Genomic DNA, 27,496 nt, shown 5'->3' on the forward strand with positions numbered 1-27,496 from the left:
TCCACAACGGCCCCCAGCTGCATCCTCGAAGCCTGAACCACAGTGACTCCATTTTGATTGTCAAATGCATCCTTTTCTTCAATGCTTAAAGCAGAAGCGCGTGTCTGAGACGCCATCAGTTCAAGCCAAATCACGTATGAGCCAAAATGACCTCCCCACACCTCAACGTGTGGCCATTTCGTCAGTCACACACACTCTTTAATTCTAGGAATTTTCTAGGAATGCCACTGCTGCGTAAACCACGGGGAAAATGTACTTTGCAGCGCTGGTGACTTTGTCAAGCCCCGAGGCCCCTCCTGAGTCAGTCACCAGTGGCAAATCCTCCCCAGTATTTGAGTCAGAATTCCACGTTTGTCTTGGCCTGAATGTGTTAACCACCAAGAGCAGAGGGACTGCTCTGTAAGGAATGGACAACTTCATCTTCTCCTTCTGCAACAGCCGCACCTGAGGGTCTCATGTTCCTGTTATGGCATTAAAGCGACTTTTTAAACTAGGCGTGTAATTAGGTTACAGTTTCTGGGAATTTCACCACAGACAGTAAAGGAGGCATTCAAGGGTATTTGTTATAAAGGGAGTGTGAGTCCTAAGGGCTGCAAAGCCCGGTCGCCCCACCATCACCACGCCCCCAGGCTCCCGCCCGCCCCTGGCCACCCGTGGACAGTACCCCACCCCCCAACCAGGACACAAGCCTCCAACCCCAGGCTCCCTGGACTGCATGCAGGCCTCGGCTGCAGAGGCCTCCCCTTGGGCATCTTTCCCACACCGCAGGGGCCGCCTGAGACCCGCGTGAGGCGCACAGGAAGAAAAGGTCCTCCAGGAACCATGGTGAAGGGTATCAGACCGCAGGGCCATGGGCTGGCTCATCACAGGTGTCCCCCCTGCAGGCGGGTGCGGTGGGCCCAGGGCGGCCGCAGCGAGCGGCCCCACACGGGGAAGGAAACGTCGTAGGAGGAAGAGCCCAGGCGGGCTGCCAGCCGCCCGGCAGACGCCTAGCTACCACGGTCCCCTCCCTCCAACCTGGAAGAAGCAACGTGGAACTGTGTCTGCAGGAGGCTGGCCGTCCAGGGGAGTCAAAGGGACAGGATTTCTTTGACCAAAATGAGTGGCCAGTGCACGGGCGTCTGAGAAGGGGGATCTGACCTGCGCACTGATCTTTTCTAACCAAGGGACCCCCTTAAACATCTGCCAGGAAAGAAGGTGCCCTCGGTGAGTCTGAGGCCCATCCGCACCCACACATGTCCGCACTGGCGCGCACCAGGCCAGCCCCCCGGATGGCGCAGCTGGTCAGTTTCTCATTTAAAAACACAGATAATGTTTAAAAAAAACGGCGGCCAGAGACAGGCAGGGCAAGTCCCGGTGGCGCTCAGCTTCCACCGTCAGAGACTCGGGAACGCAGGCCGGCTAGGTGACGGCACGGTCCCTCGACTCCAAGTAAGACATGCGAGTCCGCCAAGAACACGTCAGCGGGGCGGCAAGCATCCCGGGTGAGGAGGCGCGCGTGCTCTGTGTCGAGAGTGCGAACGCCACCAGGACGCACGCAGCTTCCTCTGTGGCACTGAAATAAGACCGAGACAGAAAATTGGAAAAGGGGAATTTATTTATTAAAGAAAAGTCGTCTGCGAGTTCTTCTACTTAAGTTAGTACCCTTGACGTTAACACTTTGGATTGAAACATGCCATCTTTCAAATAACAAGTGGACTCTACAAGCAGCGCCTACAGGTCAATTCAAGTAGCGTTTCAAGAGCCCAGAGGGACACTGGAGGGAGGTGACCCCTTCCCGGGGTGACGACCTTGTCTGTAAACACTGTCAGAGGTTAGAGGCACGGCCGAGCGCGCTGCCGCCACAGAGGTTTTTCAGCAGGAAGATCCAAGCACGAGTGTGGCCTGGGTGCCCAACACCCAGGGTGGGGCCCCCTCCGGCCCGCCCTTCTCCCCTCCCCAGCCCAGGGGCACCCCGGGGTCTGCCCGCTCTTCCCAGCCCTCGGCTGGGAAGTAAGAGGCCGCCTTCCTGGGCCCGGCGGCTGGAGCACGCAGCCTACGTGCGGTTCAGGGTCTGGAAGATGCGGGAGATCTGCAGCATGACTGGGCCCGTCTCGGGGTCGTTCATCCACTGGGTGCTGTTCAGCGGGCTCTCGAGCATGTCTTCAAATGCTGCGGGGACACGACGGGGCTGCCTGAGGGACCGCACCCCACAGACCCGGACATGGGGCTGCCGGAACTAAAGGGGACGTCCTCTATAGCCAGGGGCCCAGAAACCCCTTCTAGCCGCCATCCGACAGTGTCTGGTCTGCTGGTCGAGGGAGCTGACTGCTGGCAGGGCGGGGCGGCGTGCCCGCGCGCTCACGGGCACAGTGACTCTGGAAAGCGGTTTGGCACCAGCTACCGGGAATCTTAAAATAGTGACAGCCTGTGACTCAGTAACTCCACTTCCAGTCCTACCCTGACAAAACAGTCAGATGCAGAGAAGACTTACGTAAGGATACTGTTGCCGATTTAATAATACCTGATTGGAAAAATCAGAATGTTCACTGTTAAGGAATGACTTAAAAAAAAAAACAACCAGCACATTAAAAATGAGCAGTTCTTTGTAATGAAAACTTTGAATTTCTAAGCACTTCCATAAAATGTCCGCCCACAAACAGAGGCGCCCCCAGCAGACAGCTCTGCAGCCCAGACACTCGCCGGCCGGCTTGACGGAGATTCACCAGCGACCGCAGGGTGGACGGTCGCCCTCACGTCTGGGAAGCACGGCTCTATGCCAGACCTTGTCACGTCGGCCCACGTCGAACCATGTCAGTGAAAGTGGTCCCAAGTTTATGGGCTTCACGGGAAGCATCTATTCAAGGTGCTCACAGCTGCTCAGGGCCACAGGGCCTCACCGCAGGGCTCAGCATGAAAGTCTGATTTCATTACGTTTATGACCTGACGCCCACCCACCCCCACCAAGCCCTCCTGATTAAAATCCTCTGCAAACCAGTTAAAAATATCAGAAAGAGAATCCAGAAAGATGACGTGACATCTGAGAGAATGAAATATAGCAGGTTTAGCAAAAATAATTCCAGAAGGAGGAGAGAGCTGCACAAAACGATGAAAAAGGCATTAAGTATGAAAATCCAGAGATGAAGATGTATCTGAGGAAGGACTTTCTTCTGCACGTCTCGTGCATTAAAAGTGAAAAGGATGCTCCTAACGTATAAAGAGCCGTTAACAAAGCCCTAAGGTCAACAGGCAGCTGAAACAGGACGGATGGACGGTGCAGAGGGGACAGGTGAACGAACACCAACGGCCGGAGGAAAAACAAAGGAACAGGCGGAGCCTCTGGGTCCCTGTGCGAGGGGTGGGGGTGAGCACGGGCACCTCAGCCGGACACAGGCCCCGTCAGCTGTCAAGACGTCACCAAGAGCTTAACCGTCTGTATTCTTTGACCGGGTCATCTGACTTAGAGCTACCTGTCCTTAGGGAATGGGAGCTGCACCCAAAGAGTAGGTGGAGTAGGTTCAAAAGCAACAAAACGAGAAACAATCTAAATGACCAGAAACAGGGGAACAGTATTTGTTAAATAACGTGGCAGATCTATAGAATGAAACACCTGTACCGCTAAACTCTCATTTTTAAAAGAGTAAAAAGTGCACCAAGAGAAAAGGCATCAAACGGGATGAGAAAATAAGCACGATAAAGGTGCCCCGCAGCGTGGCTGCACCCGTCCCAGACCCCGCGGGACCCCCAGAAGGAAACCCGCCGATGAGGGAGGGGGGACTTCCACTTCTTCACGCTTTTCTGCGCTTCTCCAAATGTTCTATAATGACTATTGTACTTCATCTAAAGAGATAAAGGTCATTAAAAATCCTACCGGAAATGTCTTGAGAGAAGCGTGCAGCTGCAGGGGTGCCCACAGGCCGGTGACCTCACAGGCAGGTCATTCTCTCCAGGCCGGGACTTGGCGGCTGCAGGAGGCCTGGGGCCTGAGGGGGAGGACCCAGGGCAGTGTGTGTCCTGTCCAGGTCACCGACTCAGAGCCTGCAGACTGGGTGGCACTCACCCCGTGTGGTTTGTTTTAGAAATGGGAGAAACACTCAATTTAGCAGATGTAAAACTACACGGTCGTCTCAATAGATACGGAAAAAGCATCCAGTGAAACTGACCACCTCTCCATGATTGAGAACGCTTAGCATCTAAACTGGAGGGAAAGAGGAACTTCCTTAATCTGACCAATTATATCTTCAGAAATTAAAAAAAAAAAAGCCTACAGAAATCACACACTCAGTGGTCAGGTACTAAAAGAATCACTTTAGAAAAGGCTTTGGGCAGACCCCAGGCAGCATGTGTGAATCTCCCGAGGTGGCCGAGGAGCCGGAGGGCGGGAAGATATGCTCTCGGTGTGGAAAGGACTGCCGCGCGCCTGGTACCAAGAACGAAAATAAACTCACGATGAGACACATCACTGAAGTACAGAATTTGGGTACAAAGAGAAAAATTCCCTACTTTATGCCACACACACCTCCAGGTAGATCACAGACTTCAATAAGAAACTTTAAAACTACTAGAAAAAGATAAAGGTGAAGGTCTTCCTAACCTTGGGATCAGCGAGCTTTCTTTAAAGATTGACATCATCAATGAAACCGACACGTTCAGCTGCATTAAAATACAGGACATCTGTTCATCAAAGTGATAAAGAAGCCAGAAACCGATGAATGATCTTTGAGATCTAAACATCTGTTAAAGGATCAGTGCGTGGCAGGCGTGAAGAAGTTTCTGAGTGATAAGAAGACGACCCAACAGGGAAAGCAGCCGCACGTCAGGCAGAAGGCCTCTCCCAGCGGAGGCCCTAGAAGAGGCTGGAACTTCTGGAAGGCGCTGGGCCTTAGAGACCAGGGGAATAGCCAAGCACGCAGAAGCGCCCGTGCCTCCTGGACGGCTGCTCTGGGAGGGCGGCGGCAGGGGCTGAGCTGCTGCGGACGGGGACGGGGGTGGGGGGGTGGGGGGGGTGGGGGGGTGCCCTTTCTGGACAGCAGGCTCAACACACACACACGCCTGGGCCCCGCCAGCCCGGCCCGGGGCACAAGGCCTGCGGAAACCGTCCTGCAACGGGAGCGGCCACGGGAGCGCGCAGAGCAGCCCGCAGGCCAGGAAGCCACGCGGGCACCGCCGGGCAGCAGCGCAGCGCAGCGCAGGCAGCCACGGTACTGATGTCACCCACGCAATGAAGTACTTTACGGCCCTGCGGAAGGTTGGTCCCAGCAGCTGGCCCAGCACACAAGAGGCGGCAACTGAATGGTCTGAGCACACAGACACCCGCGGCAACGCGGCCGAGGAAGCAGAGGAGTGGCAAACGCTCGCGTGGTCACCGCAGCAGGGGGCGGCGGGCGCCCCAGGGACCCTAGGCTAAAGCTGAGTGGCAGGAACGCGGTTATTAGTTTTATTATTACTCTTCAAAGTTACAAAAATTATGTACACTTTTGAATGTGTATTATATCTCACAGTCAAAACAAATGCCAAAGAAACCCTTACAAAGAGTAAGAGCGACAACCAACCAGCAGCCCCTCACACACGGCCCTGTAACCTGCTGGGCGCTGGCCGCGCTCTCCCAGACTAGATGATCCGCTTTAACTGGTTTTTCACACCTTGAACGGAGTCACCGCACAGGAGGCTGTCACACCACGAGCACGCCCTGATTTCCGGGCCCTACAGTGACTCAGGCTGCAGCCGCCCGGGACCCTGCAGGGGCAGCTGCTGGGGCGTGGTGGCTGTGGTATCATCCGGCAACATCTGTGTGGCAGGCAGGGCCCGCCCTTGCACAAGCAGAAAGAAGGCACACACCTAGTAAGATTTTAGGGTTGGTCAGGCCCAGCTGCACCACGGGGTTATCCAGGATGGCCTGAAACAGAGGGCTGTCGGGGTCGATGCCCTTGTCCAGCTCCTCAGGAGAGGGCCTGCGGTCTCCCAGCAGCCACTCGCACTGCGAACACAAGAGCAACAGCTGTTAGCGCCCTCCAGACCCCGTCAACCCAAACACTGCAGCCAGGGCTCCTGGTCAGCTCCCAGGGCTGCCCTGACCGGCAGGGGCCTTGACAGAAAAGCCAGCCCAGCCCGGACTCAGCTGCTACACACGCCAGGACGGGCCGCACACAGGAAGCACCAGCCTGGCTTTGCTGGCAGATCCTGGCACCGCAGCAACGTAACGGCTGCAGCTTCTCCAGGCCCTGAACCGGGCGCCAGCTTCACCCGCCCGAGCGTTGGGAGAAGAGGTTAAGACACACACTGCACACCTGGGCTCTGTCGCGGGAAGCGGCCCCGGGCGTGAGCGAGCGCCTCTCGGCTCATCAGTGAGTGAGGAACGGCTAAAGCACAGGCCCACCTCGCCTCCCTGGTTCCTGTGGGCCAGGCTGGCTCTATTCCCGCAAGTGCACCAAGCTGTCGCCCCCAGCCCCTCCCCAGGCAGCTCTCCATCGGCCGCGGGCCGTGTGCACAGGGTGTCACATAGTCACCCACAGGACATGTACGTTTTTCTGAAAGGCAAAGCCCAGAATTTTCTCAATATTTAAAAACTTGCATACTGTTTGAACCATCTACCCATTGTTTCACTTCAGAAGCAAAGTAACGGACCTCACGGGAAGGTGACCCAACACACAGCGCTCAGGACACACGTGGCGTCCCCGGGGCGCGGCCTGGTACTCACGGCGGCGTTCTGCTGGTTGCTGTTCACTCTGAGGGCGTCTATCACTTCCTTTTCATCGAATCCCATCTCCATCAGGGAAACGACGGCCTAGAGGAGAAGCCACAGGCCTCAGTGCCGTGCTCACGGGGGCCCCGGCAGCAAGGCTGTGGGGCTGAGCCGCGTCTCACGGGCAGCACCTTGGCAGGGGATGTCTTAAAGCAACGCCGTGGGGTTTTCTCTCTCAAAACGCCGTTTCCCTACAGCTCTACTGAAACACTTCTTGGTTTTCTGAACGACGGAGGGACGGAGCGGGAGGTGGAAGGCGCACCTGCTCTTGGCCAGAGGCTCGCCTTCCCACCCCAGGTCCTTCTAGGGGTGTCCCCGTGACTGTCTGGGTAGACCTGTCCTCACAACCTCATGCAGCCTATTCCAGAGGGCTCGTCATCCAGGACGAGCGTGTCAGAGAAAGGTCACATCAGCAGTTCCCATTTGAGCGGAGACAAGAATGTCAGTGACTTGTGACACACTTTATCTTTAAAAAAAAATGAAACTAAAATTAATTCTGAACGTGTTTAACAAAATTTAAGCTGCAAGTTCAACACATGCTGCTTTCTGGAGAGAACACCTTTCGGACAGAAGTCACATAACGACACATTTCTTCACTTTATCCTTGACTTTTACTCTACAACCTTTGAAAGGCTCGACTCTGCCCAAAAAGGTACAGGCTCCATCCAAGTTTCAAAGGATTCTCTTAATTCCCGGAAGGTCGGACCGTGCCCTTTAAGGGCCTGACGTCATCTTCCCCCAGCTGTCGCACGGATGTCGGCTGGCCTCACGCCGCCGGCCCCTCGGGCCACCATGTGATGCTCGCGCGGCCCCGGCACTCTCTGGCCTCGTGGACACCACCGTGCACTGTGCAGTCAGTCTGGACTGTTTCAAAGCGAGCCCAACAGGAGCAGCAGCAGCTGCGGGCGGATCAGGAAGGGCGTTCAGCTGGAGCGAACGGCGTGCAGTGAGCTCTTCACAGTCAGCACTTTCTGCTTAGGATCCACTTCCTCTGCCTTCCGGGGCCACTTCCTGTCTCCAGGGCCCCGTGAGCAATCGCTGGGCGCAGAGCCCACCAGGCGGTAGTATTTTGATATCAAGGTCACATAAAATCGCCCGTAACCTACTCTGAAACCCAAGGATAGGACGGCCTTTGCCACTGGTTTCAATAAAAACCATCCTCTCTCCAGACTACTGTCTCAGCCCAGGAAATGATGCCCCAGGACATCTGGGGGTGATTCCAGATGCTCCGCCCGCCTGTCTTCCCAGCACTGGGAGAGGGAACCTGCGCCCACAGGCCCTGCACGGTCACTGTCCTGCCTACAGCTGGGGGGGTGCTGGGGGTGGGTGTTAGGAGCAGGGGGTGCAAGGCAGCAAAACGTCTGTTTGGGTCTCAAGTCCAAGCCCTGCTGTCCGGTCCAGTCTCCCCAGGATCTAAACTAACGTCTGGATCCTTACCGGCCCCTCCCCCTGACTGGGACAGAATCAAAGGCCCTACAGCCCCTCAAGCCTCGACACCCTCTTGGGAAGATGAGCACGTTAAGATGGTCAAGAACGACACCCGGAGGGGAAAGGCCTTTAAGTCGGTGACCAAGACCGTGAACTACCCGGCAGCAGCCCTGACGAGGCCCACGCAGGACCTCCACGGGAGAAAGCATGGAGCCCGACAGCACAAGGACCTACCCACGAAGAGGCTGCCCTTCCCGAACAGGGGCCCAAGCGCCAGACCTGGGCTGGGTTCCCCAAAAGACTAAGCCCACGAGATACACTTCCTTCAGGACCGGGAAACTCGGGACTAAAGTAACACAGGTACTTCTGAACACACAGCAGAACTCAAAAAGGGAAAATCCCGAAGAACCAGGAAAAAGGAACAACAAACTAGCCTCCCAGAGGGTGTGCCCTGGGGGGATGGCGAGCACAGGCCTCATCAGGGCCGGGCTGGGGCCTAACATCACACACAGGACTCCGACCTTGGGTCCATGCAAGGCAGGGGGCTGGAGCTTCAAACCAGGACCCTGAGCAGGGTCTGCATCCCCAGAGAGAGGGGCAGGGGAAGACCCACACCCCAGTGCCGTGGGTCACACTCCGCATGGCCCAGGAGCCCTGCCGGATGCTTAGCACGAAAGCTGGCCCCTGGCTCGGGGTCCCGCTCAACCCCGCAGAAGCAAACTCTGAATCAACCACACAGGGCACCCCACGGCCCGGCCACTGGGGAGTCCCACGGAAACACAAGCCCACAGGTGAGCCCACGATGAGGCATCGCACCCTGAGAAAACCAGGCCACAGGCAGAGTCAGCAGGAACAAAGAACCGGAGCCCTAACGCCTGGAGCAGACAGAGCTGTGATCTGAAAAAAACAGAACAGCCTCGAAATACGAGAAACAGCCAAGAAGGTTCAATTAAAGTTGAACCTAATGACAGAAGAGACAGTGACAAAGAACAGGGCGACGCGAAAGCATCAAACACGAGGTGACGGTGAAGAGGAGGCCGTACAGATGCACTACGGGCAGCTGGCCAAGGACAGCCAGAGGCACCGGGACCCCGGGCCCCTGAACCCCACAGACGCCGGGTTACCTGGTGGCCGGCAGCCTGACCAGCCTCCCCGCTCACAAGACGGTCCCCGAGGTGGGCGGGTGACCCTCCAGTCTCTGGGCAGCACCCCCGACCAACCCTTCAGCTCGAGGTCACTTATAATACAGACAGGACCCGATCGCGAGTTCTTTAGAAGATGCCAGGTGTGTGGACTAACTGTTCAGAGGAAAACACAGCCACCTGGATGCCAGTGAGGAAAACTTCAAGCTGAACCCGGGGACTCAAGGGGCCCCAGGCCTGTCTGCAGACTCCTCCCCCCGCCTCGCTTCCTACAGGGCCGGCGGCGCAGCCTGCGGTTGCCAACGTGGCGGCAGCTTCCTCTGCACGACGCGGCCTCGGGAGCCCGACCAGCACCTCTGCCTGCCCGACCCAGGCCCGTCAACACGTACCCGGGCATCTGCGCGGAACTCCCTTTTCCTCCGGATCTTCTTGAAGATCTCCGTCAGCTCGTCTCTGTCCTCCTCACCCTCTGCGCTGGTCCCGGCGGCAGCGGCGGGGGCGGCCTCGGCGCCCGCCTCTCCCTGCAAGGCCGGGCCTGGAAGCGGCGTGTCTATGGTGGGGTCTTCCGCGTGCTCGATTAGCCACTCCATGGCCTGGGGCACCGACATGCTGCAAGGTAAGACGGGCTCTGTGCAGCACCCCCAGGCCAGGGAACCAGGGCCTTTGTTTCCCCAAGAAAAGCCTCTCGGACTTCATGGCTTCCCTACCACGAGCTGCCGACCCCTGTAATGAGAATCTGGCATGTCTGGAGCCCTGGCCCTGCCCCAGACTGCCCTGAGGCCCCGGCCAGAACACGGAAACCCACGGGCAAAGTAAAGGGAACCAAACCCGGGAGGTACACCCGAGAGTTTGGGTCCAAAGCAAAGAACACAGCCCACTGACCATCCGTCAGTTACAGATGATTTATTTCAGATCTGAACATAAACGAAGGGCAAGTAACTAGGACAGGAAACGACAGGGGACTGTTGAGGACACCGCCACATAAACTTCAGGAGTCGACCACGGCCCTGCTGCGAGCAGGCTTCGACTTGAGTTCCCATAAAACAACAGCCCAGTGAAACGCCCAGAACCATCATCATACGTCACGTTCCCAGTACGTGAGTCGATTTCCAACTGCCCTGAAACACCTGGAGATGCCCAGTCACGTTACTTCCGGGACATGCATTTCAGGTCCTCTTTAAACACTCACACGTATTGGAAACAATTCAATCAAAGGGTTTGGGTCCCACGGGGGACCCCACAAGACCAAGCCTGCCGCGTGTGGCGAGGGAGCACGTACTGGTTCAGCCGCAGGGCCTTCACGGCTCTGCTCTCGGGAAAGCCCATCTCTGTGAGCTGCCGCAGGGCCGCCTCGTCCACACGGCCGTCCTCGTCCTCGTCCAGCATGGCTGCGGGCAAGACACGGCACTGTGAGGGCCTCAGGCAGCGCCCGGCCGCGCGAGGGGTGCTCGCCCGAGCCCCTTGGGGGGCCGCCGCAGTGTCTGAGCACCAGGCGTTTGCAGCAAGTCTCTCACAGCTCAGAAAAGCCGCGAGGGGACCATCGGCTGTCACCTGTGTCAACACGGGACGGCGGGGAGAGCGGTTCACCAAGCCTCCACCCACTGGCCCTTTCCAGGTGCAGGGAACGGCCGAGGGTGAGCGTCCACCCTGGGGCTCGCTCCTACCGTTTGCCTTCTTAAATAATTCCACCGCGTCCGGGTTCAGCGCCAGCAACTTCTGTGCCACCTCGATGAGAGACACCAAGATCTTCCGGAGCTCCGTCTGGAACTGCAGAGAGAGGAAAAGATGCCCAACACAGCTACTTGGATCTGAGATGACATGCCCTGTCCTAAAATTCCAGATCTGTGAGTCACACGATGTCCAGATAACTGAGGAGAACAGGAACGAAGTGTCTCAGGAGGGCGGGAAGGAGAGGCTCTGGCTGGCACAGAGTGACACGGCCTCCCGCCGGTGACACAGACACACCAACACCTGGTGATGTCACTCAGCCCTCCAGCCCACGAGGAAGGCGTCTGGCCCACTGGTCACTAAGTGAGCTGAGAGCCCTCCTTTGGCTTCACTGAAGAAAGGTGACTGATTCCACGGGCTCCACAGACGCAGGTCTCTAATTTTCACCTGCAGCCGATTCATCTTCTCAAAAAGCGGGGCTGCTGGGACTGTCATTAGAACCCCCCCCGCCAGCTCCCTCCCCCAACCCCCATAAGTGTCGGCCATCGTGAGAGACACACACACAGGCTGGGAAGAGACAGGTGTGCCCGGGTTCCAATGCCCTGATCAACGAGGAACTCTCTGGAAGAGACCCCGGAGAGGGGTGTTCCTGAAGCGAACCAGCGTGAGGCAGAGATGCCCGACTGGCCCTCGGTCCCGGGGGCGGCCGCCCCGCTCCTGCCCGGCCCTCCCTCCGGAGCACTGGAAACACCCAGCCTTGCTAACACAGAACTTTCCGACCCAAGATAAACAAGAGTCAGATTTCCCTCTGGAAGCTTTTTACCAAACTCAGGACAAAACTAACGTTCTTCCCATAGTATCTATCCTTCCAGTCCTGCCTTTCAACGTCTTTTCAAACTTTTTATTTTGAATTAACTTGTTTACAAGAAGCTCCAAAACAGTGCACAGAGCTCCTGTGTCCCCTTCCCCCGCTCCCCAGGGCCTTCCGGGAACTCCCGCAGCCCCACGCGGCGGGTGGCCACAGGCCCTGCGGGCACTCACGTCTCTCGCGCTGGTCTGCACCACGGCCCGGTCCATGTCACAGGAGGGCAGGTTGGCGGTGGCTCGGAGGATAGCATCTCTATCCGGGGCTCTCTGCGCTTGTTTTTTCTAACACAGAAAAGTAATTGGAAAGTCAGAAATGAGTAAAGAGCAGCAAAAGGCCAGACCATGTCTGCTGAGTAAAGAGCTCTAGCCAGGGGAAGCACGAGCGTCCTTGGGAGCTGGAGCCATATACCCCCTGATGAGCAGGGAGGCTTCTGGAGAGTTCTGTGCACGGCCTCAGGGACACACAGGGGACACAGTCGCGGCCCGCTGGCGCTGGAGCGTGGCCGTGCGCGACACAGGGAAGACAGACAGTGTCTCCTGTGGCACAGAATGACCATCACATGGGAGTGGCGGCCGGGCGGGCGACTGCAGAGGACCACGCAGGCTGGCCGGAAACACGCACTCACCTCTGCTCCTTCGGGAAGCCCCGCATGCGACGACAGAAACAAAAAGAACAAAGGAAATACAACTGGGAGAGACAGCACTGAATGCTCAGAGGATGGCACACAGCTGGAAGGACAGCTGGAAGGATGAGGCCGAGTGCGGGGAGGGGGCGGGGCAGGGAGGGGAGCGAGCCGCTGGAGCCGAGAAGCCCAAGGCGAGGAGCCGAGGAGCAGGGCCGCTGTCCTGGCCCCACGCCCTTGGCTCCCGGGACGCTGGGCACGAGGGGCGGCCACGACCCGCCAGGCACAGAGCAGCCTCCCAGGGCTGCTGACGGGGACGTGAGGAAAGCCTGCGACGTGAACGACAGAGACCGAAACAGAAGCCGGAAAAGTAAGAGAGGGTGAAGGAAGGAGAGGAGCTTGAAAAGAGAGAGCCCTGTAACACGGCCCTCGGAGGGCCAGGAGCACAACAGGACGCCGCGACGGGTAACCTGAGAACAGGCGTCTAGCTGGGAAATTTAAACATCTCTCAGAAAGCAGGTCCGACAGCCAACAGGAGGTCCAGAAAGAGAAAAGACAAAACGCGGGGGGGAAATCGACCAAAACAATCCAGAAAACTTCCAGAAACTCCAGCTTCCACGTGCCAGGCACAGCGAATGGGGAAAGACGTGCATCAAAGCGAGCCGTGAAATTCCAGATGGAATCAGGGAGGAGGAAACAGACCACACAGAGGAAGGAAGAGTAGCGCTGACCGGCTCCCACCCGCCACACAGACACCCTGGAGACGGAGCCAAGACCTCCATCGCGCACGCGGCTGGCGCTCGCTCAGCAGCCACCGAACGCTGGACGCAGGGCCTCCAGACCTCCTGCCCTTCCTTGAGGCTGGAGGGGGTCTGGTCCCAGCGAACCAAGAATAAGTCAAGAGCAAGATGCTCAGCCCCACGGCAGGCACGAGGTGGAGACGACGCTCAGCCCCACGGCAGGCACGAGGCGGAGACGACGCTCAGCCCCACAGCCGGCACGAGGCGGAGACGACGCTCAGCCCCACAGCCGGCACGAGGTGGAGACGGCTCCAAGACACCCCACGGCCCTGCCCCTGGCAATCACGGTTGCACGACCCTGGGCCTGTGGTGGGTGGATTTCACTCTGGGGTTAGGTCACATCACACAGTACGGCGACCTGAAGGACGTGACCCTCGGTGGGCCTGACCTAATCAGGCGAGCCCTGAATCAGGACGGGGCTAACTCTGGCCATCAAGTTTCAAAGCAAGAGGGATCCAACGCGTGAGACCGCCCGCGGCTGGCTCTGAAGACGCCCTCCAGGAGCCGAGGGTGGCGCCGGCTCACAGCCAGCAGGAAAACAGGGCCCCAGCCCTCCAAACCACAGGAACTGGATTCCGCCAAACCCCTGAAAGAGCTGGAAGCAGAGCCTCCACAGAGCCTCCAGAGAGGGAAGCAGACCTGACAGCAACTCCCAAGCTCAGGGCCCAGCTGAGCCCACCCGCCGTGGACCCAGTGAGCAGTGCACCACCCAGGGCTGCTCCGAGCTGGCAGGCCTGCGGTCAGGGAACACGCAGACACGGGGGATGCAGGAGGACCCGCACAGAGGGAGGCAGGCCAGCCCGGGCTGCACAACTGATGCGGGTGGACGGACGGAAGGATCTGAGGGGCATCTTCCAGGAAGTGGGAGCGGCAGATGGCCTCACACTTGTGACCCTGTTTTCAGAGGGGTTTATCAATTTTGGTGCAGAATCTGAAATACCAGCGATAAGCCTACAGAGAACAAACAAAACAAGGAAGCAATTACTGACTCCAGGAAAAACAAAATTCTACGTAAAGAAAGGACAGCTAACCTTAGCAAACTGCTCACTGCAGAAGGCAACACTTACATGATAGTAACAACAACGGGGACTCTGAATCTTTGACCAACGTTATGATCTGACACTCGTGGCAAGAGCTAGGGGGGAGGCTGGGGGAGGGGCTACCCAGACCACCAAGAAGCAGCCAATAGCGTCTAAAGTTGAGAATCCAAGAAATAACAATAAGACGTGTTATTTAGAAATCAGAAAGAGAATCACAGTGGAAAGAATTACAAGTGGTTGCCTTTCGAGTGCGTGACTCAGGACGGACAGGAGGCTACTGACTTTTATTAGAACATCTGTAGTATTATTTGACGTTCTAAATACACGTGCTACTTTGACTTTAAAAATTAATAAATCACAAAAACGGACATTAACATTTTACAATATTACATTTTACAAACACGCACAGAAAAAAAGGTGAGGGCCACAGCCCTGCAAGTTACCCAGAGCCGTGGGGGTGATGGGAACCCGCTGTTCACGGTCACCAAGGTTCACATTGTTGCCAACGACCAAAATGGTAACCCGAGAACCGGATCCACCCAGCAGTTCTGGGAAACAGGGCTGACTCAGGGGCAGGCCCCGACGGAGTGGGCAGCCGTGCCCGCAGCCTGCCATGCCGAGGCAGGTGTGGCTGCAGATAAGAAGGGCCTCCTCCCAGCCGCCTGTCCCAAAGGAGACCCAAAATAGCTCGTTCCGCCACCAGGCCCGGGGCCCGGCCCAGAGTCTGGCCTGTTTTCTCTGGGGTGAATGCTCCCGGGCGTTCTGAAGCGTAAGTAAGAAACTCTACCCTTGGAGCCAAGGAAAGATGGGCGTTCACGTGGCTGCCCCCCAGCACGGCACTGCTCTGTCCCGGGCATCTGGCCTCAGAGCAGAAAGAGGCCTGTTGACAGAGTAAATCTTCCACGTACACATGAGCCTCCCAAACCAGGCTTTCTGCGGAGCGAGCTTCCGGGGCGGCCACTCCACAGGCCACGAGCGGCACAGTCTCCCCAGGGCGCCTGCGTCAGAGGGAAGACTCAGCCACGTGGCAGCTCCAAGGACTGACTCCGCGACGGCCGCGGCTCCCAGAGCCTTCGCTGCCGCCCCTGCACCTGCATTCCTTGCTTTGTGGGTGGTCTTTAGCGACTTCCTAACTTTCTTCTGCCAGGACTTGCTTGAGGAGAGGAGGGACGGGAGCTCACGATTACACCCGACCCCGCGACCGTGCCGCGATCTCCTCTCTGCAGCCCCCAAAGCAGAGCCGGTCATCAGACCAGCCGCCAGGAAGGGCGTCGGTCAACTGGCCCACCGGCCACAACAGAAAGCCCCGTGACCGTGCCTCCTGTGACCACGGGACCGGCAGGGTCCGCAGACAACCAGCGTACAGATGTTTCTGTTCACGTCTTCAGTGTGGGAGACCTCCCCGCACAGCGACATCCGCTTCCCAGCTCTGACACTCACCTTCTCTTCTGCGGAGACGTCAGCCATCTTGGGGAGCGGGGCTGGAGCGCGCTTCTTGATCAGCAGTAAGACATCTGGGAAAAAAGCGCGCCGCGCTGGTTATTACCTCACATCCACAAAAGCGGCATAAAGGGCGCCAGGTGACCCAAGGACCGAAAAGCAGGGGTCCCCTCTGGGCCCCTCCTCCACGGAGCGTCCACACAAGCCGCAGCCTCCCTCCGGCTCCCACGTCCGCCGGCCCTGCTCACCTCCAGGCTCAGGCCTGGCGAGAACCTGGCTGAGGGTCACCAGAGGGGCCCGGCATTCTCGTTTTAAGGGCTTTTCTGTTTTGAAAGTCTGTGAGGTCGGAGCATCTGGTCTCACCCTCAGAGCTAAGCACCTGGGGTGCGGTGAGGCCACAGTCCACATGTGGTCAGCGCCCAGCTGGCTCTGGGCTTGCCAACCAGACGCTAGGGAGGTCTGCAAACGATACTCCAGTATTTCCAGAACAGATTACTCAAGGGAATCCCACAATGAAAATCGTGCTTGCGTCCACACAAACCTCCGAGTGAATAAATGGATGTGTGTACGTTAGAGCATCTTCCTAGATGTCTGAAACGACCGCCACAGCTGTACTTTCCAGCCCCCAAAATAAAGCCTGCAGCAGCTCTGGGGACCTTGGTTTTGCTTGGAAACAGAATTAATAACAAAGTTCAATTTGGTTTCTCAGACGCGCGCTGCTCGTGCAGCCTCAGGGTCTGCTGTTTTCTTCCAGGGCGCACACTTGTCTCCATAAAGAAAATGAAGCCGTGTCACCGACGCGTCTCCCTGCTCAGCCCCACTCGGGACGTCCTCGCTGCGGGTGCCACGCCCTTGCCCACTCCCGGCCCGCGAGGTGCCCTTACCTTCGTCCTGGACGTTCTCCTCCAGGAGGGTCTTGGTGTCACTCAGCACCCTCTCCGAAGCGGCGTGGATTAATTTGTGGTGGGTCACGCTCTTGGGGTCCTCTAAGCTCCCATGAGCGCACTGAAGAAAAAAACATAGACACTGTTTCAAGACAGCAGGTCAATTAATCACGATAGTAATAACACAGGACCTGACACCCAAAGCCGCACCAGGAATTTACCGGTTTTCTTACTAGCTGAGAAATTAAAGCAGAGGTGACACCAGAGAATCCCTGGCAACGGTGGAAGCCAAAGGAAACGCCACAGCCCCTGGTCCCCGAGGCCAGCACTCGGCCCCCGACCCGCCAAGTGCTCGCCAACAGGCTCACAGCTCCGACGCAGAATGCCCTGTCGGCCATTAGTGGCTACCCGAATTGCTTCCTTAGTCTAGAAATATCTGGAGAGTGATTTAAAAGTGAAGATAGCAGCGCCGTCGTCTCCCAAGAACCTAAAGATTTAAGCATGATTTGTGCGCTTGTTTCCCTCCTTCCAAGGTAAGCGAGAGAGAGCTGAGAGAGACACAGCAGAGAGAGGAGGCCGGTCCCCGGGGGCAAGAATAGGGGCCTGGACACTTAGACACCCACAAAACCCCGAGGAGACACGACTAGCCTCGGCGCGGCCCCCAGCTCACCAAGCGACGGCCAGAGACCTAAAGCAAGCTACAGACGTGGCTGGGGGCCCCTCCTGGGAGCCCGAAGGGGCTCACCTGGCACGTGGCTGTGTCCCACTGGTCAGCGGCCCACAAACCCCAGAACACACACTGAGGGGGCGATGCTGACGCCCATGCTGGAGGGAGGCTGCTGCGACGCTGGGGACACGCCCACCCCAGGGCCCCGGTGCCAGGGTCCTCACAGCCCTCCTCAGCTAAGCGGGGCCGCCTTAGCACCTCTGTCACCAAAGGTACCCTGCACACGTCACTGCTCACCAGAGAGGAGCTAAGCCTGTGCTTCAGCTCTCAACAACGGCGTTTTAGAGCAACTGGAGTTTTCAGCAATCTAACACTGGAAACAGGAGAAGCGGATCGTAAGGGCTGAGGGCAGTCACAGATGCACACAAAACTGGGGCTGGGGGGGGTTGGGGACAAAAGTGGAATCCAGCCAATAGTAGGACACACTCCGACCATTTATGACAGAGAACACCCCCCGCCCTGGAATCTCACAATGGCTCTGCTCCCAGAAGTACTGCGTGTGCTGCTTCTAATTCTAAAATTTGCAGGCTGGCTGATCTGCCAAGTTCATAATACAGTCTATGAAACACAATTTTCCAAAATAATCCTCATGCTGGTTCCTGAAAAAAACTGTGCTCTGCAGCGCGTCAACAGGCGCCAGGAACAGAGCACAAGCATGAGTCACCCATACGACGCGTGATGACTTCATTCTTTGTTCTCAGCAGAAGCAATGGAGCGAGCGGGGCTGTGACAGCAGAAGAGCCCCAGCAGAGCCCATCGCTGGGGGGGAGGCTCTGACACCCACCCAGTGAAGCGCTTCCTCCCCAGAAGAGCGGACACTAGTTTCTCTTACCCTTGATGTCACGTGTCATTTGAAGATACACCTTCATGTGATCTAAGAAACGTTCACAGCCGTGCTAGCAGGTTACGTACTGGCCATTTCATGCAGGTTTGCCACACAGAAAACACCTACCACCTCGCAGATGTAACTCTCTTAAAATCATGAACCTCCTGTTACACAAGATGGTTTACTTTGCCCCTTTCTCCAAGCTTGGGCTAGAGGCCACCATGGTGGTCCCAATCTATATGATACCAAGAAGGGGAAGGCGACAATGGCAATCCATTTCCGTAAGAGTTATGATACTAAACCTTCAATAATAAAGCAACTTTATTAATTAAAAATACATACATAATAAAAAAGTATAAAAAATAATAAAACTCCCAGGAGTACTGTGGGGGGAAGAAACGCACAGTGTCCTCTCAAGGTAGAGGGGAAGGAGGAAGGAAAAAAGAAGGCAGCAGGGGAAAACCGGGAAGGAGGGACAGAAGCGAAGCAGCGACACCACTCAGGGACTGGTTTCCAGGGTGACATTCAAGTCCACAACTTGAGAACTCTCTTTCCTAACTGAAGCCTGCTGATTGGCTCACGGGGCAGCGAACGCTGCCCGCAGAATGGGATGGGCACGGAGGTGGGAGTACTTTCTGACAGCTCGGCTCTGAGTCCCATAATTTATGTCAGCTCTTTGGTTGTGAAACTCCCCTGCTGCTCGGGTCTCTGTACCTGGAGAGATCGCACAGTGGATAAAATTTCAGGTCAAAGCAGGGTAATGCCAGAAAACATCCCAAATGATACATCCCAACAGCAACGGGAATAACCAGTATCGGGAACATAATGATTAGCACCACGTGGAGACTGGCTGTCTCATTAACCCTGAGTGTGCTCCTGAAACCCCTCGGCAAGTGTCCGTGAATCAGAGTTCTCCCTTTGTGCCCCTCCATAAATCAACGTCAGGACAGTTACGCCAATCCTTTACCATCAGTGAGTTTAACTCGGCGCCACACCGATTTACCCACTCGCTTCTCCTGGCCTGACTCGGCAAGTGACACGCCACAGCCACGCGCTTCTGGACTGACAATCTACTTCCGTTTACAGGCATGCCTCGTTTTATCGTGCCTTGCTTTACGTCGCTTCACAGATACTGTGTTTTCTACAAACTAAAGGTTTGTGGCAACCTTGTGCTGAACAAGTCTACTGGTGCCATTTTCCCCAAGGCATTATTTTTTAGTTAAGGTATGTGCATTGCTTTTTTAGTCACAATGCTATTGCACACATAATGGTCTATAGTGTAAACATAACTCTTATATGCACTGGGAAAGCAAAAACTTCGTGCAATTCACTTTATCGTGCTAGTCGCTTTGTTGTGGTGGTCTGGAGCTGAGCCCGCAGTACCTCAGCAGCGTGCTGGTATGAATGCACACGTTTGTTATGGGCCCACCAAGAGCCTGGCCCTGGCATGTGAACACAAATCCAGCCCTCAAGGAGCTTCCGTCCTGAGTGGGTGAGACGCAGCGTCTCAGGGAGGTTTTTAAAAAATGTACTGGACAAGCAACGAGCCTGGCCCTAAGCACCTGCGTGCTCGTGGGGCTCCCAGCCTTGCAGCTCACTGCTGTCGCGGTGGTTTTCTAGACGGTGCAATCACCTGACTGGCTCAGAAGTCAAAGAAGAAAGCAGCCAAGTGTGCGAGCCTGGATCCCCCTCCCCCCTGATGTGAGACTGAGACCGTTATTCACGTCCAGCGTGTTCCAGAAGGGGACTGCCAACCAGAACGCTCCCTGGCCTGTCGTCTGACAGTTACAGAACACCTCCACAGAACCATACTCCCAAGAGGGGCCCAACAGTATTTTATAGGCAGTCACTAGAGCAGTCACTGTACGCTTATTCTTGGAGACCACACTAATAGATACATCACTTCTCGCATGGAATGTACACTAAGAGGCTGTGGCCTCTTGGTCCTAAATTCCGACATGGAGACACTAGACGGTGCAAAGGATCGAGTTTCCTTAGGCAGCCAGTTAGATAGATGTCTTGGCCTGCCATACGGAGTCGAGAAGCTTACAGAGGCGAAGCCAAGAACTAGTTCCAAAAACTAGCAACCTAAGGAACTGGACAAGGAATACCTCGTGGGAACAAACTTTAGAAAGTGGCCCTCTCGGCGAGAAGCCCCTTCTCCCGGACCTACCCACGCAATCGCTGTAAAGGCCGCCGGGAAGCAGGGGCGCAGGGACGAGTCCCGCGGCCTCACTGTTTTAAGTGATTCCAGCTACGGGGCACCAGTGGCCAGGGCCAGGCCCCGGCCCCCATGCCAGCCCCGGGAAGCAGCTCCAAGCAGCCGGCTCCGCAGGTCAGGAGAAGGCGCCTCTCCCGTGCGTCCCTACTTCCTCGGGCACTAATTCCCAGCTCCGGGAACCGCACCGCGGCAGCAAGCGCGGATGCTGGAAACGCTAGAGGCCTCGCTCCGGCGGCGACTTCGCCTCTCCCAGCCTGCGCTCCCGACGCGCCCCGCCGCCCGGGCTGTCGTCGGAGTTAAACCAGAGGAGAGAGCGTAAAACGTCCAGCCTGGGACCCGGCTCGCGGAGGCGCGTGCAGAGGGTGTCGGGGGCGGCCGGGAAAAGGGGCGGAGGGAGGGGGAGGCCTGGAGCCGCGGTCGGCCTTACGTGCTTAAGGCAGCGCTCCTTGAGCTTCTCCACCGAGGTGTCCTCAGTCGCCTCCTCCAGCCACTCGGCGCCGTCGGACGCGCAGACGTGCAGCCGCAGAACCTTGCCCGCGAAGATCTTCTCCTCCTGCACGAACATCGCGCCGCCGTCGCCGCCGCCGGGGCCTGCGCCCGCCGCCCGGACCCTGAAGGTCACCGGGGCGGGCCGGGGGCGGGGCCAGGCCGCCCGCGCGCTCCCTCGCTGGCCGCCGCCGCCGCCCCGCCCCGGCTCCCGTCGGCCGGCCGCCCGCCACTCGCCGCGACCCGAACCGTCGCTGCGCCCCGCCGCCTAGCCGCCGGGGGCGCGCTGTCGCCGCCGCCGCCGCGCAGGAAGTGCGTCACAGGGTGCGTCCGGAGCACGCCGGGAAGTGTGGTTTTCCGGCGGCCGCTTCGGCGTCGCCGCCGCGCAGGAAGTGCGTCACGGGACTTGCCCGGAGCGTGCCGGGAGGTGTAGTTCTCGGGCCGCTTCCTTCGTCCCGCACCTGCGTGCGATTTGCGGTGCAGGCCGGCAGCCACGCGGGAGCCGGGAGCTTGCGAGTCCGTTTTGAGATGGGATCTTAGTGTAAAATACACCCGGATCTTGAACAGTTGGGAGGAAAAGAATATGAAAAATACCTCAACAATGTTTATCTATTGGCTACATGTGGAAATAATAGGATGTATAGGGTTAAATAAAGTATATTGAAATCGATTTCACCTGTTTCTTTTCCCTTTTTAAAGCTCTGGCTACCAGAAGATTTTAGATTGTCTATGGCTGCTGTTGTGTTTCTTTTGGACTGTATTGCCCTAAAGCAGAGTCTCTCTTGAGAGTGGCCCCCAGACCAGCAGCACCTGGGAGCTTGTTAGAAATGCGGGGTCTCCCGTCCCACCCCATTCCCGCTATCAGGGACTCCAGGGTGCTGCCCAGCGCTCAGGCTGCAGAACTGCAGAGGCACACTCAGACGGGCTCGCGAGCACCCACATGGAAGGAAGCTGACCTGTGCACTCAGTACACTCATTTCTGTGGGGTGACAAATATGAACGCTGCAGTTTGGGCCAGACCTAGACCAGGTGACTGACCTGCACTCTCCCATCTCACTCATTCAAGAACGTTTGCTGAGCAGAGATGGATACAGCACAGTTCCTGTTCTCGGAGGCTGGTGGTCCCAGCATCTCACGCCTTCAGCATTTTAGACACACCTCATTTCCCCTATGACCATTGCGACCCCGTCCAAATTCCTTCTGTCCAGTTTAGCCTCCAAGAGCCAGACCCTCTGCTGCTCACCGAAAACATAGTCATGATTAAGGCTAGAGACCAGGATATAGCCTGGGAATGGGCATTCTCACGCAGCAGATACAAGTGCTGGCTGTGGTGCCGACACGGTCTCAAAAGACAGGAGACCATGGGGGCAAGCAGGGCCTGGTGGGGTAGCACCAGGGGAGCTTATGGGACACAATGGCGTGTGAGGGCTGAGGAGGAGGAGAGGAGAATAATAGGATGGGCAGAGCCCGCGGAGCGTGCTGGAACGGAAGGGAATGGGCTGAGGGGAGGAGACGGGAGGACGGGGAGGATGGGGCGGGGGGCAAGTGGAGCCGGGTCAGCAGAAGCTCTGCGGAAGCATCTGGCCTTGGTCGTGGGGCTGTGGGGAGCTGCAGTGTGGATGGTGGTGACCGAGCGAGGTGGGGTAGGAGGAGGACAGGAGGGGGCCTGGAGGCAGGAGGCAGTCAGGAAGCTCCCACGTGCTTGCAGAGGAGTGATGCGGCGTTGGGGTGGGGTCTGAACAGCGCAGGGAAGACAGCGGCAGGAGGACATGAGGTGAGCCTTGATGGGGCGGGGGCAGCTGTAAACAAGAACAGGGTGAAGAACGACAGGAATGCTTCCAGCTTGGGTGACAGGGTGCAGCCGTGCCACCTCCTGGAGGAGGGGGCGCCGCTGAGAAGGGAGTCGAGCGCAGCCTTGCACCTGCTGACCTGGGTGCGCAGGGGGACTTCCAGGTGGAGGTGGCCAGGGGCAGCTGAGTGTGCAGGGCTGGAGTCAAGGGCAGCTGTCAGCTCGAGGGCAGTGACTGAGACTGTGGTCCCCCCCGCCCCGCCTCCACTTTACACAGAGTAGCCTGCGGAGAAAACTGAGGGATAGGACAACTTAAAGCTCTGGTTGTGGCCCCATGGAGTCCAAAGCGGGGATTTCCAGGAGAAAATGAAAGCCTGTGGGAGAACTGACGATGCCACCCATGGACTCAGAGAGACTGTCTTGGGGGCCAGGTATAGCTCCGACTGCTGGAGCGATGGGGGATCCTCGACAGTGGGGTGTCCCAGCTCTTGTTGGCATCAGTGGCCTCTTTTGTTCCAAAGTCATCTTTTTGCGTGTGTGGGATGAAGGGCTGGGGAGCCCGCTTCCTTTCACTATGTCAGTAATAAACAGCCCGGATCCATCAGCAGCTCACGGGGCCTTTATCAGCCGAATCGGCCGGGATTTGCGTGCCCAGCACCCTTCATCTGATGAGTCTCCACCGACTTACCGATTCCTGACCTTGCAGCCTGTGCAAACCCAGCCCTTTCCCTAGAACGCAGGACCTCCTCCCTCAGGAAGACCGCCCCGGTTGCACCTCCTCTGGGGCACCACCTAGCATGCTGTGAGTTGCCCACCCATCTAGTGGCTGACCCCGTTGCCAGAGCTGACCCCTGTAGGCTGGACGTCCTTAGTGATGTGTGGACAAAATATTCCTGAGGAGCCTGGGTGTAAATAAGTGTTCTCCCATCAGTGGCACACCCTCCCCGGAGGAGAGGCCAGTCAGTGATGATTCTCCCCTTGGGGGTGCAGCGGCGGGCCTGGGGCAGGGCTCCCCTCCCAGGCTGCACACTCCCCAACCGCATCCACTGGGAGCAGTGATGGGTGATGTCCTAGGACTCCCTGGACATCCTCGGTGGGTTCCTCCCGTTCTGAGCCTCCATCTCCTCTGGTACATAAGGATCAGGCTTCCATGTGTACACGGACAGGGCCCCCTTCAAGGAAGGCCCAGCTGCCCAGCTTCGGGGAGCGGTCAGCAGACGCCGGGCCTTGTGAGGTCATGGCCCCCCCGGGTGGCTGGCCTAAGTGGCGTGTAGAGACCCAGACACTTCCCGTGAAGGGGAGGAGCCGGCCCAGAGCTGGCCTAACCCTGCAGCCTCCCCGCCCCATCCAACAGGTACTGGTCCCTAAAGCACCTCGTGCACCTGAACTCAGCCTTGCTTCCCAAGACCCCACCTGGCGCACTCACCTGGCTGCCCAGCATGTGTTTATTTAGCGTCTGCTGTGTGCTGGGTGCCGCTTCAGGGACTGGGGGTGCAGCAGGAATAGGCAGAGAGAGAGAGAGAGCCCACACCTTCGCCCCTTCTGGGAGGTTCTCAAGATCACTGTCGCTCTCAGAAACAAGAAAGGTCGAGTGGTCTGAGCGTGTCCGGCCCAGGCCCAGCCAGGAGTCAGCGAGCGCCAAGGGTTTCCCTGAGTGGGGCAGAGCCAGCCCTGGCTGCCGGGCCCGGTTTGAGCTGGCAGGGCCCAGCCCGCTGTCCCAGCCCGGCCCTGGGTCCCGCCCCGCACTGACAGTCCCCGGGAGTGGCCCGAGCTGCCCTGGCTGGAGGCAGCCAAGCGGATGACCGCATCCCTCCCTGGTCTTCCTACCCCTGCCAACTCCTGCCTGGACTCAGCCCCTGGACCCCGAGCAGGCGTGCCTGGGCCACAAAGCCTGGGGAGGGTCTCCCAGCAAAGAGGGCTCCAAGTCTGGCCGAGAGGGGCGTGCACCCTGGCGTTCTGCTCACCCCAGGGCCGCCCACCCCTGTGAGGCCCAAACCTACAGCCTGGGCTGCCCGGCGCTACCTCGAGATGGCCACTAGAGGGCGGGGTGAGCCGTAGTCCCGCGAGCAGGTGGACGGCCGGTTCCTGGGGGTCCCCCTCAAGGCCCCTGCAGAGAGCCTGTGGCGGGGGAGTGACTTCTGAGGACACAGCCGCTTGGTCACCATCCTCTTCCCCCAGCCCCGGGAGGGTTATGGAACGGGGCCGTGAGGGAGGACTAAAAGCTCTCCAGGCAGCAAAAGGGAGGAAGCAGGGGTGGGGGAAGGAAACTGAGGTGCTCCTACAAGAAGAAACAGCCCCCACTGCCCCTGTGGGTGCACGGGGAACCCAGTTTGAAAAGCACAGCTCTGGCCCAGCCCCCTGCAGCAGGAGACCCCAGGCCCAGAGAGAGGAGGGGCCCTGCCATGACCAGCTGCAAAGGCCACCTCCAGCACCTCCCAGCCGGATGCAGGTGGGTCAGAGGGGGGCAGGGGAGTCTCAAACAACAACAGGAATTCAGGAATTTACCGGCTCCCAGCTCCAGAAGCCACAAGTGCGAGCTCCAGGTGCCAGCAGGGCTGGTTCCCTCCGAGGCCCTTTGGGAGGACGTTCCAGGCCTCTCTCCAGCTTCTGGCCTCGCCAGAAATCCCCGTGGTTCCTTGGCTGGGAAGCACCTCCCTCCAGTTGCTGCCCCTGCCTGCATGGGGGCCCCTCGTTCCAAATCTCCCTCTTGTCTTTGTGTCGCTGCGTCTCTCCTCTTCTCAGAGGACACGAGTCCTAAACCCCGGACTGAGGACCCACCCTAAATCCAGGATGACCCTTGACTGGTTACGTCTGCAAAGACCTGATTTCCAGATAAAGTCATTCTGAGCTTCCAGGTGGATGTGAATTTGGGGGGGACTCAACCCCCAACTGAGAAGTTGTGGGCATTTACTAGTGGGGGGCAGGTCCCTAGCCTAGAGCTGCCCACCAGCCTCACCAGCTTCAGCTCCACCTGGAGGTCGGTTCTGTCTGGCTGCACCCGCCCTCGAGGCGCGGAGGCCTCAGCCTCCTGGGAAATGTGAGTGGTCCCAAGGTTAATTAATTAGTACATTAAAAATGCGCCTGTGGGGCTTCCCTGGTGGCGCAGTGGTTGGGAGTCCGCCTGCCGATGCAGGGGACACGGGTTCGTGCCCCGGTCCGGGAGGATCCCACATGTCGCGGAGCGGCTGGGCCCGTGAGCCGTGGCCGCTGAGCCTGCGCGTCCGGAGCCTGTGCTCCGCGACGGGAGAGGCCACAACAGTGAGAGGCCCGCATACTGCGGAAAAAAAAAAAAAAAGCGCCTGTTAAGGGTCCGCGCAGACAGGAACGCGTTCAACACCCATTTCCTCCGAGTGACAAGTGCATCTCCCTCAATTCCTCAGCTGCTGACTTAACCAAACGATCCCCCCGGCTCTGCCGTCTCCCGTGATGTCACAGCTCATGAATATTCTGCCGTCGCAATTTGCTTCCTGAAAGGACAGACTTATTATTTCATCTTTAAGTTTACTGTCATGAATAGTAATTTTCTGGGCCCTAAAATAATGAAATGGTGGTGACAGTTCTGGTTAGCCAGACAGTTCCCGGGGGCCGGTCCCTGCCCCGTAGGGGTGGGGGGGCGGGCGTCAGGCCTTCCTGCCAGTGGCTGCAGATGTGCAGTCAGCCCAGGGGCCCGTCGCTGAATGATGTGAATGGGCTGCGCCCTCCGCTCCTCTGCTTGGCAGTTCACAGTCTCTAAGCAGGCCCACCCTTCTGCTCCATGTCTCTGCGGCCACTCCGTGTGCTGGGCCGCAGGTGCGTCACCGTCTGTGAGCCAGGTAAGAGGGTGGGAAGCTTAGCTGTGGAGTCGGAGTCAGACACATGCCAGTTCGAATCCTGATGCTGTGCGGTCTTAGGCGAGTTACTTCACCTCTCTGGGCCTCAATTTCCTCATCTGTGAAATGGGAGTCTTGAGCTGGGATTTGGCCCCAGGCTAATGGCAGAGCCTGTGTTCTCCTGCCCCTCTCTGCCTCCTCAGGTCTGGAGAGACGGTGACCAGGGAGGGCTGGTCTGAAGTCTGGATCTTCTCTGCACGTAGCAGAGACAGTGACAACCCAGAGATGAACGGGGGGCAGTGCCGCCCAGCAGCTTCCCCGGGAGCGTCCTCCCAGTGCGATTTCTGTCGCTTGATGCAATTATAGGCCATTCCAAGCGCCCAATAAACCGTAGCAATTCACCAAGCACATGTTTAAGTGGAAGATCGGATGTCCTGACTCCCTTCCCTAATTTTTCTGTAGAAGGAGCGCCTCTTCAGAGCTGGGGTGACAGCCGGCGGGTAGGCTCTCTTCAGAGCCGGCTCCTCTCCATCGCCAGCCTCCCTGCCCCCGGCCTGTCATCAGACGGACCCCCAGAGGCCCCCACCACAGCCGACCCTGCCGATTGAGGGGTGCGTCCTCCAGGCTGGCCACCAAGGAGGCCCAGCCCTGCACCCCAGGCCCATCTCCTCACCACCCTGGGCTTTCTCACCCTCTGCCCCGCAGAGCCCCCTCCCCAGCTTCTCCGGCCCCTAAGACTCAACTCCAGCATCCTGGCTGGCCCCCACCAGGCTGGGGTTCGGGCCCTGTGGGTGTCCTCCCCCCAGCTCATGTCCTCTGGGATCAGAGCTCAGGTCTCCTGTGTCCCCACATTTACTTCTGCCCCTGTCCCCTGAGGACAGGTCATCTTGCTTCCGGGACCCCAGCCCCTTAATCAGTACTCCTGTGAGATCAGGTGCTCGCCAAGTTTCTGTTTGTTTTGAATGAAAGAAAGAAAGAATGAATGAATGAACTCGTATCGAAGGGTTCACCCTGACAGAGGTAAA

At 57.9% G+C, this 27,496-nt stretch overlaps 1 protein-coding gene across 1 annotated transcript; it reads right to left on the reverse strand.

The window, feature by feature from the left end:
• Nucleotides 1-690: 690 nt before the first annotated feature.
• UBAC1 (UBA domain containing 1) lies at nt 691-21,162 on the reverse strand. Its single transcript, XM_079927131.1, has 10 exons — nt 20,815-21,162; nt 16,614-16,734; nt 15,730-15,803; nt 12,001-12,108; nt 10,956-11,058; nt 10,571-10,679; nt 9,681-9,900; nt 6,677-6,763; nt 5,818-5,956; nt 691-2,151 (listed from the first exon to the last, which is right to left on the reverse strand). The coding sequence occupies exons 1-10, from the start codon at nt 20,950-20,952 to the stop codon at nt 2,036-2,038; spliced, it is 1,215 nt and encodes a 404-aa protein (XP_079783257.1). The 5' UTR covers nt 20,953-21,162; the 3' UTR covers nt 691-2,035.
• Nucleotides 21,163-27,496: the final 6,334 nt, after the last annotated feature.

Source organism: Stenella coeruleoalba (genome assembly GCF_951394435.1).
Source record: "Stenella coeruleoalba genome assembly, chromosome: 7".
Taxonomy (NCBI): domain Eukaryota; kingdom Metazoa; phylum Chordata; class Mammalia; order Artiodactyla; family Delphinidae; genus Stenella; species Stenella coeruleoalba.

What these genes read in the sequence shown, in the direction of transcription:
- UBAC1 (XM_079927131.1), bottom strand. Translation starts at nt 20,952, where the DNA reads ATGTTCGTGCAGGAGGAGAAGATCTTCGCGGGCAAGGTTCTGCGGCTG. An exon ending in AGGAGCGCTGCCTTAAGCAC is followed by an intron (nt 16,735 to 20,814) that starts GTAAGGCCGACC and finishes TTTTTTCTTCAG; the next exon opens with TGCGCTCATGGGAGCTTAGA. An exon ending in GGAGAACGTCCAGGACGAAG is followed by an intron (nt 15,804 to 16,613) that starts GTAAGGGCACCT and finishes CTTTTTTCCCAG; the next exon opens with ATGTCTTACTGCTGATCAAG.